At 32.5% G+C, this 16,227-nt stretch overlaps 1 protein-coding gene across 2 annotated transcripts in view; it reads right to left on the reverse strand.

The window, feature by feature from the left end:
- The window catches only part of LOC111051707, a 514,958-nt gene that overhangs the window by 45,721 nt on the left and 453,010 nt on the right, over nucleotides 1–16,227 (reverse strand). The window contains exons 3-8 of one of the 2 annotated variants that reach the window (XM_039438213.1): nucleotides 14,104–14,201; nucleotides 11,814–12,044; nucleotides 7,460–7,702; nucleotides 5,330–5,526; nucleotides 3,152–3,312; nucleotides 1,813–1,925 (exon numbers count right to left, since the gene is read on the reverse strand). In XM_039438213.1, coding sequence (XP_039294147.1) covers nucleotides 1,813–1,925; nucleotides 3,152–3,312; nucleotides 5,330–5,526; nucleotides 7,460–7,702; nucleotides 11,814–12,044; nucleotides 14,104–14,201 — 1,043 coding nt within the window. Of the gene's footprint in view, nucleotides 1–1,812; nucleotides 1,926–3,151; nucleotides 3,313–5,329; nucleotides 5,527–7,459; nucleotides 7,703–11,792; nucleotides 12,045–14,103; nucleotides 14,202–16,227 lie in introns of both variants that reach the window. The other variant, XM_039438219.1, reaches the window with a different exon arrangement.

A 16,227-nucleotide genomic window follows, 5' to 3' on the forward strand; every position in this document is an offset into this window, starting at 1 on the left:
TCTCCAGCGGCTCGAAGTCTATCAGAATTTCTTGTGGACTAACAGCGATGAACGGCGATCTGAAAAATCAAAGGGCAATGTTTCATCAATGGTTTATCTGTGATATAAATGAATAATATCAATATGACTATTTGTTAATAAGTTTTTTCTGATGATGATGCTCAGGGCTTGTGCGTGGGTAATGAGAGGAATGATGATGAGAGATAAGTGGGACAGCTTTAGGTGGGTTCCGGAGCCAACGGGAAGCGATTTTAAAAACGATTATTTATTGAGTGGTATTATTTGCACAATGACAATGACAAATTAAAACGAGTAATCATCACATGAATAGCTTGAAAATATGTCAAGGAGATTCATTATAATTGAGGTAGATTTAGGTTTAACACATATTCAAATTTGTGTGTATTCAAAAAGTCAACTAGTTAGATGTATCTAGTGATCTTCATCAACTTATAAGGTGGAAAACTCGTAATGATAATATACGTTTTTTATGTTGAATTAATTCTAATTTAATGAAAATTATTCGATGAGTGATACTGAGAATAAATTTTTATTGCTTTAGGGGTTTATTGGTGACGAGTACCCAACAGGTTGTTAGTTATACTCTTGATAGAATGACCTGGAGAGTCAAAAGGTGGAAATGTGAATTAATCAAATGAAGTGATGAGTAGAGAGGTGCATGATGGATTTAAGCTACTTTGAGAACTTGGGTAGTGAGCTTCAACTATTCTGGGTATATCACTCAAGTTACAAGGAATAATAACTATAAGCCGCTACTATTATGGTATTCGCGAACATTCATTAACTTATTTGCAAAAAGGTACCTGGGAGGCTCTTCCGACTGTGTTCGTTGGAGGGGCTCATGTGGATCAGCATTGTTAGTGGCTGTGCTGCCAAACTGGCCTCCAACTTCCGAGAAGCTTTTCATTAGCTTCCTGGAGTTATTTTTCTCGCCATTCGTTTGTGCACCTTGTGAGACCATGCGGACCTATTGAAAGAAACAGAAAATATCATGTTGAACATTAGAATTCTTCATTTATGTACATTAAAAATATATATGCTAGCTCATACACTGAATCATAATAAAATAACAATAGAGTTATCTATCCAATAAATTTTCACAAAATATGGAATAAAAAATCATTAATCAAGTAAAAGATTGAATAATGCAATTTGAAAATTTTTTACATAATATTGTCTTGAATCCACATAAATTAGCGTAGTTTTAACATTAACAAAGTTCATTCTTGGGAAAGGATACGCAAAAATATACTTTCCATTAAACATTAATACTATATGTACTGAACATGTCAAGTTTTAAAGGTTTTATCAATGAAAGTTTCTGATTTTATACATTATATTCGAGCTAACAAGTTGAAACAAGTTTGTAAAAGTGCGAATGTCCTTGGACATACAAGTATTACTGATATTATTGAATATTAGGAAACTGTTGGGACAATTCAAAGCAGTCGGTCTCATGATTGAGAGCCAGGAAATATAAATTATTAGGCCCTACATACGCTTATCAGCGTATATAAAATGTTCATAATTATATGAGGCATAGAAAATTTAAAATGGTGAAAATACTTTGAAAAGCCTAATTATTCAAAAGTTGTAATAGTGATGAATTGGCATTCCAATTTTTAATTCAGTGGGATCTCAACTGATCTTACCCCTGATTTGTTGCAATACAAAATGTGGAATTTCTTCTCTATAATTGAAGCAAACTAGTTATGTATTCTAGTTCGTTTAAATTATAGATGGAGGGGAAATACCACATTTGTCAAAATAAGTTGATTGTTAAAATCTTACCCTTTGAACAGTTCTTGGACTGAGGGAGAGATATGATGGCGGCAGTGGCTTCCTCCCTAGGCAAACTTCAGTCTGGGTCGCTTGAGTTTTCATTGGCGCTCTTTTCACTTTTTCTACATAGAAAACATAAAATCCGCAATAACTACTCAAATTCTTGAAATTGATAATTATTAATGTTGATTAATAATATGATGTTATTAGCTTAGGATGAAAAGAATCAATCTTGAAGAGCATGTTGGCTTTTCCAATATTTCACGATAACTGAAAATTCGTTAAAGAGCAATTCAAGTAATTGATTTTACAAGGTCGGCTATGAACTCAAGTATTAAACGATATGAAGAACAAATGTAATTTAAATTATGATGATATAATATTTCTATCGTTTAATGATTTATTGTTCTATTGTATCTAAACTTAAGAGAGTTTTAAGATATTATAACATTAGCCTGAACAAAATAATTAAGGAATAATAATATTTATTTATACATTGATAGATACGATATCATTCTCAACTATGAATGATTGGGAAAAGAACAACAGGCAAAAACTGCCCAGAACTGTCCCTTTCCCAAATTTGGATAGAAATAATACTGATATTCTTGATATTATTTCGAAATTCGTTGAATTATCAACTGGATCTGATCATCTTTGAAATAAAAAATGTAGTGTTTTCAGAACACTATAGACTACAAAAAATCAAAAAAAAAAAATCAAAATCAAAATCATTTATTCTTCAAAAAACAAATTTACAGTATAAAATACAACACTTTCACAAAACTTGTCTAACCTAATCCTTATATGACAATTTACAAGACACATTGAGAAGAAAAAATCCCTGCAAAGGTTTAACCTGAGCGCAGGAATGAGTCGCTATAAATAACATAATAACAATATCGAGGGAAACAGGATGTTGAAAAACTACTCTATAAAATGAAAGAAATTAATATTAAATATACAGACAGTTAAAGTTAATTGCAATAATTCGTGAAAATAGAAATGCACAAAATATAAATTACAAATATTGAACAGCAGCACAACTCATGATTATAAAATGATGATAATCATAGCATATAATTTATGTAAACAGTATCCACTATGCTTAGCAATTTGAAATTTATATACAATATAAAAAGAAATGGAAAATCACGTAGTTTAATTCATGAATCAGTTCAAAAAACATTGAAAATAAGAGGGAAAGGTATTCACTATTACAATACAATTATATACAATTCGCAGTGTACCGTATGCGGTAGTTTTGAATTATTAAAATTATAGTATTATCAGTAAATTAGTCATAGCAATAATGATGATATCCAATCGAATAAAATTATAGACTTACCCATAACAACAACTTTGGGAGGCTGCTCTCGAGTTTCGGTGGATTTCTTTCCGTCTATGAGGCGTTCTTGACTGGCAGCGGCCGATGATCTGCCTATGCTTATTGCAGCGTCATCAAAAGAAGTCAAAGTGTGCGAACGAGCAAAGCTCACGTGTTTTTGTCTGCAATACAAGAATAATTTCATCGTTTTAGAAATATGCATTCATTAGTACACCACAAATATATAAAAAGACTTGAAAGAGTCAGTAAGACAAAAAGAGTTTAGTAGGTGCTATGTAAGGATGATTGAACATCTCAAAAACATCTTGGTCAACATTGCTTTCAAGGAATCCACTAAATTAATTCCTAGTGACACCTCATGAGTGATATAAATTTAAAAAATATTTAAATCTTTTGCTCAATGAGCTCATATTTTCCAACTGAAAGACAGTATGTTTCACCCATCAGCCATTTAAACTTCATTATCTTTTATATTCCTCCTTTTTTCAATGTGTGATGGACATAATGAATTTATCAACTGTTTTGGTCGATCTTCAACAAAGAATTTGAATTATTCACTTTTTTCAATTTATAAGTTGGACATTTTTGAGGACGGATGGGGAGAGGTGAATTGTTATTAATAGAGCATCACTTGAAAGAAGGTTCACCTCGCCAAAAAATATTAGGCGAGAGATAAATTACGTATTATTGTACAACATTAACAGACCTCTCATGTAAAAAATATAATGAACTTGAATACGTCCCATGTAAGCTAATATTCACATATTCATTGATCCAAAACATTCTTACAAATAGCTGAAGTTGATCGAAGTTATCAATTCGACCAAACTAACAAGTTTTGGACAAGGTTTCCTGCCAACATCATCACATCTCCGGCTTTACTCAGGAGAAACATCAACTTGTAAACAACAAACAACCCGCTATAGCCAACCTCCACGAGTCCATAGAGTTAGTTACTTAACTTAGTTAATCGATTATTGCCAACGGTCACTTGACTCGGTTATTACGATACAAGGTTAGCTGCAGAGTTAGCGTTATAATGGCAGTGAGGAGAGATGGGAGAAAGGGTTGCCGATAAAACACAACCATCTATATTAGATAGCTGTAACTCATATTATCCCATTACATTTGATATAATATTAGTTTTTGCTTTCTTTGATAGAATAATCAATTTCATGTCAAATAGATTATGATACATCCATCAATGAAACATCCCTTTACATAATTTGATTAAACATTTCATAACTGAGATCAACATACACCTGAAATCTCGGTGGCTAGTTTTAAAAGCTTCACTTTTGAAAGCTCTCCTTTTTCTAGAATCTTTGTTTTTAAAAACTAGCAGCCGAGAGTTCAGATTCTGACAATCTGAACTTCAAATCAACAGAAATTAAGTATTCGGTAGGTATTCTATTTCAATTTCTCTTAAAAGTAATAGCGAAATAGAAATCCTATTTATAATAGGATAATTCCATTGGAAATAGACCGGAAATAACCTTTCAATATTTCTAGGTACCAGTAATCTATACCGGTAGGTGAAGCATGTTTATGAGGATGGACAAAGTTTGGGACGGTCAAAGTTATCAACTTATGAAATGTCATTTCAGGTATAATTCGTGTTTCTCATAAGGTAATATCTGGACATTATTTAATCTATTCATGAATCAATTGTACGACTTGTCCACTCAAGTATTTTGTTAGAATAAAAAAAAAAACATGGCAGGCAGATGACCTAAAGATTAAATAGAAATACAAATCTCAGTACCCTTTTTGAATTATTTTGTCACAACATGTCAAGTCAGTGTCATTCAAGTCAAAATGACACTGACTTGAAAATTGCATGAATGTCCGAAACATGTTGTGATAAAATAATTCAAAAAGGGAACTGAGATTTGTATTTCTATTTATTTTATATTACAAGTAGCCCTAAACAGAAAAGAGACGACCTAAAGATTGTCTGTTACAATCATCACCATCTGAAACAACACATTTGTACAGTCACTGTCAAAAGTAGACATAAAATATTTGTGGCAAACTGACAACATTGCAAAGCTAGAAAGGGATAGCGCTATTTGCTTTGTCGAATGATAGAAAAGGATAGCAACACTATTGTCAATAAAATACTGTCATTATAACGTGGACCTCACTTTAGTGATGAGAGCAGATGATGGAAGTTACCTGTGGGGCGTGACAGGCAAAGCAGGGGGCGGCGGTGGAGGCGGCAGGTAGGGGTGCGCGGGGCAGGGGTCGTGACGGCCAACCAGGTATTCGGTGCTGTAGCTCATGAGGTGAGGTCCGCGACGTGGGTAACTGTTGCACATCATGTCGAAGCCGTCATGCTGCAAGGGCCGTGCGTGCTCCTGCAAATGTGGCATCTAGGTGATAATTAAACAATCTCTGTGATATGGAACCTGGTGAGGGTGGACTACCGAATACGTTTCAAATATAATAACTGATCCAAAGTGATGGTGGCCAACGTCTGGAAGCGGACAGGCACATCAAGAAGAAGAAGAAGAAGAAAAAGAAGAAGAAAAAGAAGAAGAAGAAGAAAAAAAATGCTTGTAAGAATGGAAACGTTCTGGCATAGAGAAACAATTGAGTAAGTAGATATCCCATGATATAGGGCGTTTATGTCGCAACTTTTACTGTTATCTCAAGCCGATTATTGTCAATTTTTACTGTTTGTGAGAGTGTATGAACGACACAATTTGAGAGACTACCAGCGTCACACAGCTGCATGGGAAAGAAATACGTGGACTATCGGCTTGAGATAACAGTAAAAGTTGCGACATAAACGCCCTATACCATGGGATATCTACTTATGCTATCGTTTCTCTATCGTTCTGGAGAAGACATTTAAAATAGGCTAATATAAAAATTAAATGATATGGGAGAATAGAAGTTTGAAAGAATAAAGTACGGTAACCTTCGATGAATCTTAAAGAGGTTGTTTAACAAGGTACGTATAGATTATAACTTAAAAATATAAAACTTATAGATTTTTGAATAGTTATTAATTTATTCATCAATGATGAAAATACATAATCATAGATTGATTGGTAATGAAAAAACAGGCTCATAGATTTGGTTCATTTCATTACTGAATTTTTATTTTAAATTAATCCAGATGAGGTTATGTTCCGTCAGCACTTTCACACACTTTTTTGATACCGAACAATTTTTATACCAAAATGTGACAGTAAATTTTGATTCATTTAATATGTTGATAGAGGAAACAAATTCAAACAATCCACTCTAGTAATCAGTAGAAAATTGAGAAACATTGAATCAACTTTGAAAATTTGAGCCATAATAAAATCACAAATTCACTCACTGAATCAACTGATCCAGACTTATATGAATTGCTCAAATCAACTTAACTTACCGTACACAAGAATTTACTCAACAATCTATTATTATCATTGAAAGAGGAGATTGGTACAGTAGCTTTCAGTAATTCAGAGAACTAAAAGTTTGAGAAATAGTAATAGGTTCGACTGTAATTCAAATCAATTCATTTGAAATGTTTCTTCTAAATGATACAAAGTGCAATTTTGGAAATAGCATCACTCTAGATGAATACTAATTGGAATACGATATCATTTACATCTTGATTTATGATATGAAGCAATAGTTTTTATAAGATACTTTGATTTGATATTAGGTATGGTATTAGGGTATTATTGGTATTAGGGTATGGGGTGGAGCATTGGACATCCATTTTAATAAAATCTCCGTAATTCAAAGATATATTTTAAAAGCTGCACTTGGAAGACCAAGACGATATCCCAGCCATAGCCTTTTTGCAGAGTTCCCAGTTTTAACAGTGAAACAACTTTACGTGAAAAATTTAATTCTAGCCGTTCATAAGTATAAAAATCTCTTTGAAACTAACATTCCGTCGTATAATTTCATCATTATTTCATTACCGCATTCCTAGAACAAATTTAACAGTATGCCGCAGACAGTTCATATACATGAGTAATAAATTGATAAATTCAATTAATTTCAGATAGATTTAATAAATCAGTCATTAAAAATATAGAGAGATCAGAAGTACGGTAACAATGTTTTTCGCCTCATGTACAGTTAGAATTTACTTTATTAAAATAAAAACTTTTTCTTTGATATTATTTTCTTCGAGTTGCATTTTTCAGATATTATATTACTACAATTAATATTATTTATTATTACTACTATTTAAATAAAATGTTTAATCATATACACGTTACACGGTTTATTATTTTTATTAATTGATTGCATTCTGGAGAATGAAGATTGGAAAATAAAGCATGATTATCAAATTACCATTCGCATATTTTCTTCGTCTTCTGGAAACCAGTTGTAATTATAGGGATCGTTGCATAGAGACTTGGGACGTCGACGGAAGTACATGGAGTCATCCTGGGGGAAGTAGCGGGGCCAGCGGGGGAGAGGGGCGTACTCGTGCATTGGCCGCCTGTACAGGTCGTGCAGGTTCTCATCCGACGGAACTTTCTGTCGCACGCAAACTGTCAGCAGGCTCGGACTTCTAGAGCTACATGATGAGTCCTGCAACACATCGTCAATATTATATTAAACGATATTTGCATAATAAGCAAATCAACAAAAGCACACTTTTGAGGTGTAAACCATACTTTAAGGGAGAAATCGACTGTAATTATTGGTAATAAACATAATAGCATTGGTAATAAACTCAAAATAATGTACTTGATAGCACTGCACTACTAAATCTACTAAATATGATTTGCTGCATAAACTTATTTCAGATTTATTTCAGCATTAGCATTTAAAGTATCTTGATCAAGCTGAGTATTCAAAGTCTCAGTGCCAGTTGCACAAAAGCCGGTTAATTTTTAATCGTGAATCATTTCACGAGAACCATTCAAAGAAGCCTATTTTTCAAAAAGCCTTCTCCGATTGGCTCTCGTTAAATTAATCACGATTAAAATTTAATCAAATTTTGTGCAACCGTGCCTCAGAAACCTGATTGATTAATAGATTAAGACATAGAAATTCGTGTTTTTGTCTGACATTTTTTATAAGATACCGAGAATATTATAGCTCATATGATTTATTGTTCCCTGGAAGTTCTCGATCTATGTTAATATCATGAGTGTAGATTTCTCTAATTCCAAAGATAATTTTCAAGTTTTGAAAGATGAACCTCTTCAGTGTCAATGTGAACAGAAAATTTGTATTGCTCTTATCGATAAAAAACTCTAAAGAAGTTTTCCAAATGAACAAGAATGAGAATAAACTATACAATTTGAGATTGATTATTATAATTATAATCGTATAGCTTTTAAAGAGGTAGCGTAGTAAATAGAATGATTAATCACTAGGATATTTTATAAGGTCATATCACAATATTTACGTTATTTTAGCATCGGCATATGAGTTACAGTTTCTTATTTATATATATTTTACCAGGGTTAGTTAATTAATAGTTATATGATCGTATTAGCTAGTACCCTTCTTTCTCTTTCAATACAGAAATTAGTCGTATCTTGAGAAGCAGAAAGGGGTTCATCCAATAGAATACTTAGAGTATTGTCTATCATTTATACCGAAGTGAATAGATTCATCAACTTTATAGATTGAAGAGGAAGCATATTACAACGTATACGCTTGTGTTGTGTTGAATTAAAGTTGAAAATAACACTTACTGAGAACGATCGGAAGGTTTCTCAATTTACAGTCCATTGATTATTATATATTGAACTCATTTATTATTATTTTAAACCACTCAAGACTCGTACATAATAGTTATTAGTAAGTAACAAAAGAAACTGGGTTCGAGTGTAAATCTCATAGCCCTAGAGAGAAGAGCTTATTATTTTAAGTATAGTTTTCACTCTCACAGACATCTTGAAGGAACAGGAAACATGCACAGAAGAAAGATAGAGAAGGAAGATAACAGCCTTTTCCAGCCTTGAACCATTGCTATGTTCATACATATGACTATCAAAACGAAGCTATGAAAAGTAGATTTAAATAAGTTCTGGAATACTTCTTGAATTGAAGTATGTTTTCTGTACAATAAGAATATAACATTTTGAAGAATAGAACACAACTAGCATGACTACATCATAACCCAAAAATAAATACAGTAGGGTACCATAGTATGTTTATTTATTCTGGAAGGATTAGAAGGCTGTAATTCCATTAAATACGATATTAAATTTGACTAATCGCCAGCATTAGTGCAATATTGAAAAAGAGTTCCTGATTTTGACAATCGAAAATTATTTTAAAATTTAAAAAGATTTATTGATAAGATTGGAATGATTTCCAGCATTAGCATTCCATAACTGAACCAAATAGGTCCATAATAATCAATCTAGAGGGGAACTCTGATTATTGATGAAGTTCAAGGGAAAATAAACTCTCCTGAACTCCTAAATACGTTGAATTTCAATTCAAGTCTAACTTGAATTTATAATACACATTTATAGATTCTGACTGGAAAAGACTGTTCTAACCAACAGTGGCTGAAGGTAGAAAAGCCTGACGTTTCATTCATTCATATTTTAACTTCAACAGGTATATTAATTGAAAACGCCAAAATCGGAAAGGAGTACTATAAGGATTTCCAAGATATTACCTTAAACTAATAAAAAGTTGTACATGTATGTACGGTAATAGAGTTGATCAGTAAGTGACCAAAGAGAAGAGAAATTTTAATCATTAGATCCAATAACAGTTTTAAAACAGATGAAGTCAACTATTCTTGTTTTAGTAAGCATTCACATGCAATGAAAAAAGGTATTTGTTTTTTTAATTCCTCTCGTTTGATTTGATGCCTAGTTCTATGAAAACAGAATACATGATCATTTAATTTTATTATAACGAAACTATATTTTATGAATTGTTCGGTTGTTCCACAAATAATATGTTTAGCTTTTTAAGAGTGCCAATAGAAATCTCGTGAATTACAGCAAAAATAGAAGATAAGTATTATGGCTGAGGAGGAACATTGCATATTTATTGAAACACAACTTTTTCTGAAACTGAATTATTTCACCAGTTACTTTATCTCAGTCAGGCAGACAGCAGATACATTAAAAGTTTGTAAGTTATAAAAAGTGAAAATATTTCTGCCAAGTGATGAAAATTAATTATAGCGCAGAAAGATAACAATTAATTTGTTTTTAATGAGTAATAAAAGTAATTATTTACAAGGGTCATAATTGGATATTTTTATAGACAAAGCAATACAAGTACTGTAGACGATACCTAAGTAGCCAACAAGAAAGTGAATCTTATCACAATAATAAATATCATCCAAAATTCTATCTCCAGTCACCTAAAATTGTGTCAGTGTTCATAAGAATTATTCATGTCTTTAAAATGAAATTTTTAAATTTAGATACTCTTTTACCTTTCCTCTTTCCATCTTACACTACTACACTGAACGGTTTTTATTTAGCCAACAAATCGTCAAAAAAACAATAAATTTTTAAAATGATTTCAATTATCCTATGTATTAATTAGTTTTAGCCAATGATTCAATTTGATTTTTTTTTGCAGAATATTCCTGGTAGATCAATGTTTCATTGAACTAGAAGTTAAATTCTTAATTTTTATTAGTAGCCTACATTAGTAATAATGCTGTTTTATTTGGGAGCTGAATTTTTGTCATGCCAAATCAGTCTAGCATCATAGGTAATTCTATTTCTTATTGGTTTTCACTACAATCGATATTAATTTATGAGATACTCGAGTTCTGTTTTTATTACTATAAGTAGCATAAAAGTATTCAGATTAATCAATCAAATAGATAATGCAGAGCGTTTTAAAATACATGTGACATGTGTCACATAAAGTGGTGAATGAACAATTTATATTAAAATGAATATTGAATTTCTGTAAATGGAGATATTCATCATTGAATGATTATTTATAGGGTCTTAAAATTAGTAGTCTCTTGTACCAAACACGAACTTGAGTTAGTTATGGCAGACAGAATTAATTAAAAAGTTGAACGTCGCTTTAATTCAGTATTCATGTTATGTAGTCAGTACTACCACATGCGATCATGCTCAATAGAGCTTGCATATGAATAATGATGAATATATCCTATAGATATAGGATTCATTTTTCAATCACAATATTCTTTCCTAATGGAGGTCTAATATTATAATTACAATATTATAATTAGGTTTATAGATTGATTAATTTATTTATGTGTTCATCTATTCATTGATTTACGTGTAAATAGTACCGTATGTAGTTTGGTAATTTTTCAACTCATTTATTCAATTGCAATGCCGCAGCTACATTATGGCTCAGCCTGGTAATGCCGTGGTAATGCCTACAGTAGTCTAAATCCACGCCAGCGCTGGCAAACCACCAATCCACACATTGGCGCTGGTCGACATTGGCCACCATTTGGCCAATATATAGATACGGCATAATTCTAATTCATTCTCTTATTTTTCTATTGTTGATCTATTAATCATACCGCAAATAAAAAATATATATTATCAATGAAATAACAGACATTTGCCCAAGAATCATTTGGTCCTAGATGTTTTGAAACCGATTGAATTACATCTTGATCAGCTGTGTAGGGGGAGGGCACCAACAGCCACCGTTGGTCGCGCAGCATTAATGGCGATTACTCAGTTAATAATACCTTTCTATAGTGAATACTGACGTGGTAGTTGGACAGACAGCCGAACAGGCCGCCCGTGTCGTGGACGTCATCCAGGCCATGCAGCTGCTTCTCGTTGATGCAGTACTGCTCGCGAATGTCCTCCTTGCTGTAGAGGGGCGTGCCCCCGCGCTGGCCCCCCTTCGACTGGCCCCGACTTGCCAGCTGCTTGCGTCTGCCCATTATCTCGTCCTCTGACTCGTACGACGTCGGATCGGGAACGCACAGGTCCGCCTTTCAACACACATCGCACAGGTCAAACGTTGGCACAATCCAACTACAGATGAAACATTGCAATAATATTATACAATAAATTCAACTACACATGATATATGAATGAGAGTGGCACAATCGAAATTATCACAATTCGACTATTCATGATTGATGTAGTGGCCTACATGTATAGCATATATGTTTTATATTTTGACTGTCGTTTCACGACTCTTCCCTGATGAGTTATTATTCACAATCATGATTAGAACTACGATTACAATTTTTTGATCATTTTCTATTTGATTTAATTTCAAATGTTTTTTGCTCAAGTTTTTTATTAAAAAAAAATTATTCTTATGTAAGAGTTCTTGTAAAAGTATGTAGAACTGACAGATTGTAAATCATATTGTTTTTGTTTTTTATGAGAAATAAAAAAAAATTAATTGAATTGAATATTTTGACGATACACAATTTGATACAATTAACTTGGTATTGAAAAAAATTGAATATGAATTATTTAAAAGATTCTGACTTCGTATTCAGATCCAGCACCCCCAAATACTATATGCGTAAGAGCGATTTCCGAAAATACCCAAAAATAAGAAAGTTTTGTTTACTGTTATTTGCTTTTATTTTGGTTATTTTTATAGTGTTCAAGGTCGCTAGAGTTCTATTGTGTATTGTAAGTTGGAGCTAACGATTTCATTGCACCCACTGCTTTCATGCAGTTTGCGCCGAAATGGAATCAATAGACGAAAAGTAGTAAAAGTCGCACAACGAGCTGGCACAGCACGTTTTTCCTGAATGGAAGCTAGGCTTAAGGCTGATGTTGTGACAGGTATCAAAATTGAATAAAAACAATTTGATATTTATAACACAATATTTTGTATCATGTTTCTACAAAATCTAATCCAGCTTATTTAACTTGGCGAGGATTATCCTCTAAGGACATTGTCAATAACGAGCTGTGGTGGAAAATACCACCTTCATTTCATGTTCTACCAAGCAATTTCCCAGTTTCCAAAGTGACTCTCATAGAAGATAAGAGTGAACTTAAACCGCAAACATCGATATTGTTTGATGATTCACAACCACCCATTTCATTCAAGGAAGTGGGATGATACCGTACGGTACTACTTTCAGTTGCTTCATTACTATTAATCGAATTCGCCAGTTGCAAGTACGAATTTACTATAGGGATAAATAATGACGTAGCAACTGAAACCAGTAACTAATTTAATCGATGAATCAATGATTGTCGCAACTTCGAGTCGTTTTAATTGATAGAGATGATAATGGCTGAGGTGGACGTGTAAGTAGTGACGTGAGGTGGTGAAGAATCCATGAAGAGAAGCAAAGAAAAATAAAACTCCGAAATTTTAGGGGGTTTTGGGGGCGAAACCACCCTCCATTTGACTGGAATTCATATAGTCGGGGTTGTAGAGAATTTTCTCCTCTTTCCACTCCAATGAACGATTCTATTAATACAATCAATGTTGAAAAGTCAATTAAAAAAAATTGCAAATTTTATACTATTATTTTTTCACGATTCTACTGTTAACAGACAGCCTCTAAATAGAGACTCATACATGAGTTGGGAACTTGCGATTAGTCTCAATTTGTAGAGGATGTCATATTCTAAAGCTCATCAGTTAGAGGCAAATCTATCTTGAACCCCTGCACTTTATTGAAAAACTCCCGATACCATAAAAAAAAGAAAAAATATCTTCAATTTTTTGGAACAAACGAATCGAGCTTTACAAACATATTTTTTCATGAATTATTCAACTTAAATGAGAAAGGCGATTTTGTTCTACATTTAAACAATTTTTTATTACGAGTTTCCGAAATAATAAATACTGTATTTATTTAATAGAAATTGGCCATGTTTTTTGTATGGAAATATACAGGTTTATGTACACTCTGTATGTGAGTATCTATGTACACTCTCTATGTAAAGTATTTTTGCAGGAAAAGTTGATAGCAGTATGACTTTCGCCTCTTCAGTATGACTTTTTGCAGATTTTCAAATCGGGAGGATATTCTCTATAGGAAGGAATTCAGATATGTTGCAACTGACCTGTATTGAGACATGATTGAGAGCATGATGGTGAGCGCCAACAGGCACGGAGTGGGCTCGATTCGCTGGCACTGGGTGAAGAGCAGGTCTTATTCCAACTGAAACACAAACAGAATAAACAAATCAATATAAAGTTTTAGATTGGAAAATGACAGAAAGGTTCTTCATCAAAATATATTGAAATTGAACCAAATTAGCGTACGTTGCAAATGTTTTTGGAAATAAGAACTGGAAATAATAGAATTTTTTTATATTTTATTTTAGTTGTGTTGGATGTAATGTATATACTGAGTTACCACTCAATCGGAGAAGTATGATTGTTACTTTGCACTCAATACGGCTATCAGGAGAACTTTTTATTTTGAGTAGAAATATTGTTCTTATATTCAAATAAATTCCTGCATGTCGGCAAGCAAGTAATAGAAATCATGCGTATTTTACTGTGCTTTCATAATGCCTGATACATCCCATTACCTAAGCGGAAACAACATCAGTGTTGGTAGTTATTATGAATTAATATCTTTCCTCACCGATTCATGAAATACATTCTAAAAAGAAAACAATTCTCAACAAAGAAATTCTCTATTTTTTCAATCTTCCATACTGCTAATTTTTAGATGCCACTTTATAAAATACTTATTATGTTCCTATATAGACTATGTGAACAATAGTTCACATAATTTGGTCTATGTGATAGATAGGCCTATAGATATAATATGGATTATATAAAGTTATCGGCGATGACTTCATGTTCTACAAAAAAGTTACACAAAGTGATGACAGAGACAATGCAAACAGTCTTTGTCTTATCTGTTGTGATGCTTCCGTCTTTAATTGAATAGACCCAGCCTATTTAAAATATGATTCCATAACATAAATTTCAAAATAGATATAAGGCTTCTTATCATTAAGAATTTAGATGGATCAACTTAAAAGTTTAATTACTAAGAATTACAGAATGGTATACCTACCGTTGATTATACTATTTTACTTCAGACACTAGTTTCCTGTACTTATCCTATTAGTCCAGTCAATATAGACATAATAAAGGGGATTTGATTGCAATATATATTGTAGTTCTGATTGTTTATATATTGTTTGGATACATAAGAGAAGTCCAGAACTAACTTTTGCATGCAAAATTTCCTTATGTTAGATCCAGAGTGGCCAAAAACATCGTACCAATATATTGGATTCATTTTCCAGTTTTCAGCTATTTATCTTCGCCAAGTCCAGACATCATGAAGGAGAATTCGCTTTTGCCTTTTTTCAGATTATACAATTCTGAATGGAATGAAATCATTCAGAGCTCTCTGTTTTTAATGAGTATACTGAGTTACAATTTTTCAAAAATGATTAAATTTCAAGAAAAAATCTTTGATGGATTTTAGTTTTTAATCTACAATATCTTCCGATATCCACAATTCGAATGTATGATTCAAACTCCCTGTGATTCTCATAGAACAGGACCTTATGAATTTATATCATTGTGAGAAATCTCGATGTGAGGACAATTAAGTTGGTGATGATGATTGATTCTAAAAATGAGGGGTTTTTGAAATACAAGGAGCATTGTTAGCAAGTGTAGCTGGAAATCTATATAAGATGAAGCGCTCTACCTTGTCTCAGGTTGTAGAGAACAAAAATACGCACAGAGGAATTTTTAGTCATACATTTAATTAATTAATCATACATTTAATTTGAATTGTGACAATCGGAAGATAATGTTGATTAAAAACTGAAATTCTTGACTCATTTTTGAAAAATTGTAACTCAGTACTCATTGAAAATAGAGAGCTCCGAATGATTTCATTCCATTCAGGATCATATTATATGAAAAAAGACAAAAGCGAATTTTCCTTTCAGATGACTGGACTTGGCGGAGATAGCTGAAAACTGGAAAATGAACACATAATACGAGGTTTTTGGCCACTCTGGATCTAGCACAAGGTAATTTTGCATGCAAAAGTTAGTTCTGGACTTCTCTTATGTATTCAAACAATATATTAAAAAATAAAAATTACAATATATATGCTTATAGTTACTGGACTATATTTAAATTATCAAAATTTGAACTTGATACTTGAAAATAGTATAATCTCCTTCATTTGTTAGAAACTCAGG

This window comes from Nilaparvata lugens, chromosome 1 (assembly GCF_014356525.2).
Source record: "Nilaparvata lugens isolate BPH chromosome 1, ASM1435652v1, whole genome shotgun sequence".
Taxonomy (NCBI): Eukaryota; Metazoa; Arthropoda; class Insecta; order Hemiptera; family Delphacidae; genus Nilaparvata; species Nilaparvata lugens.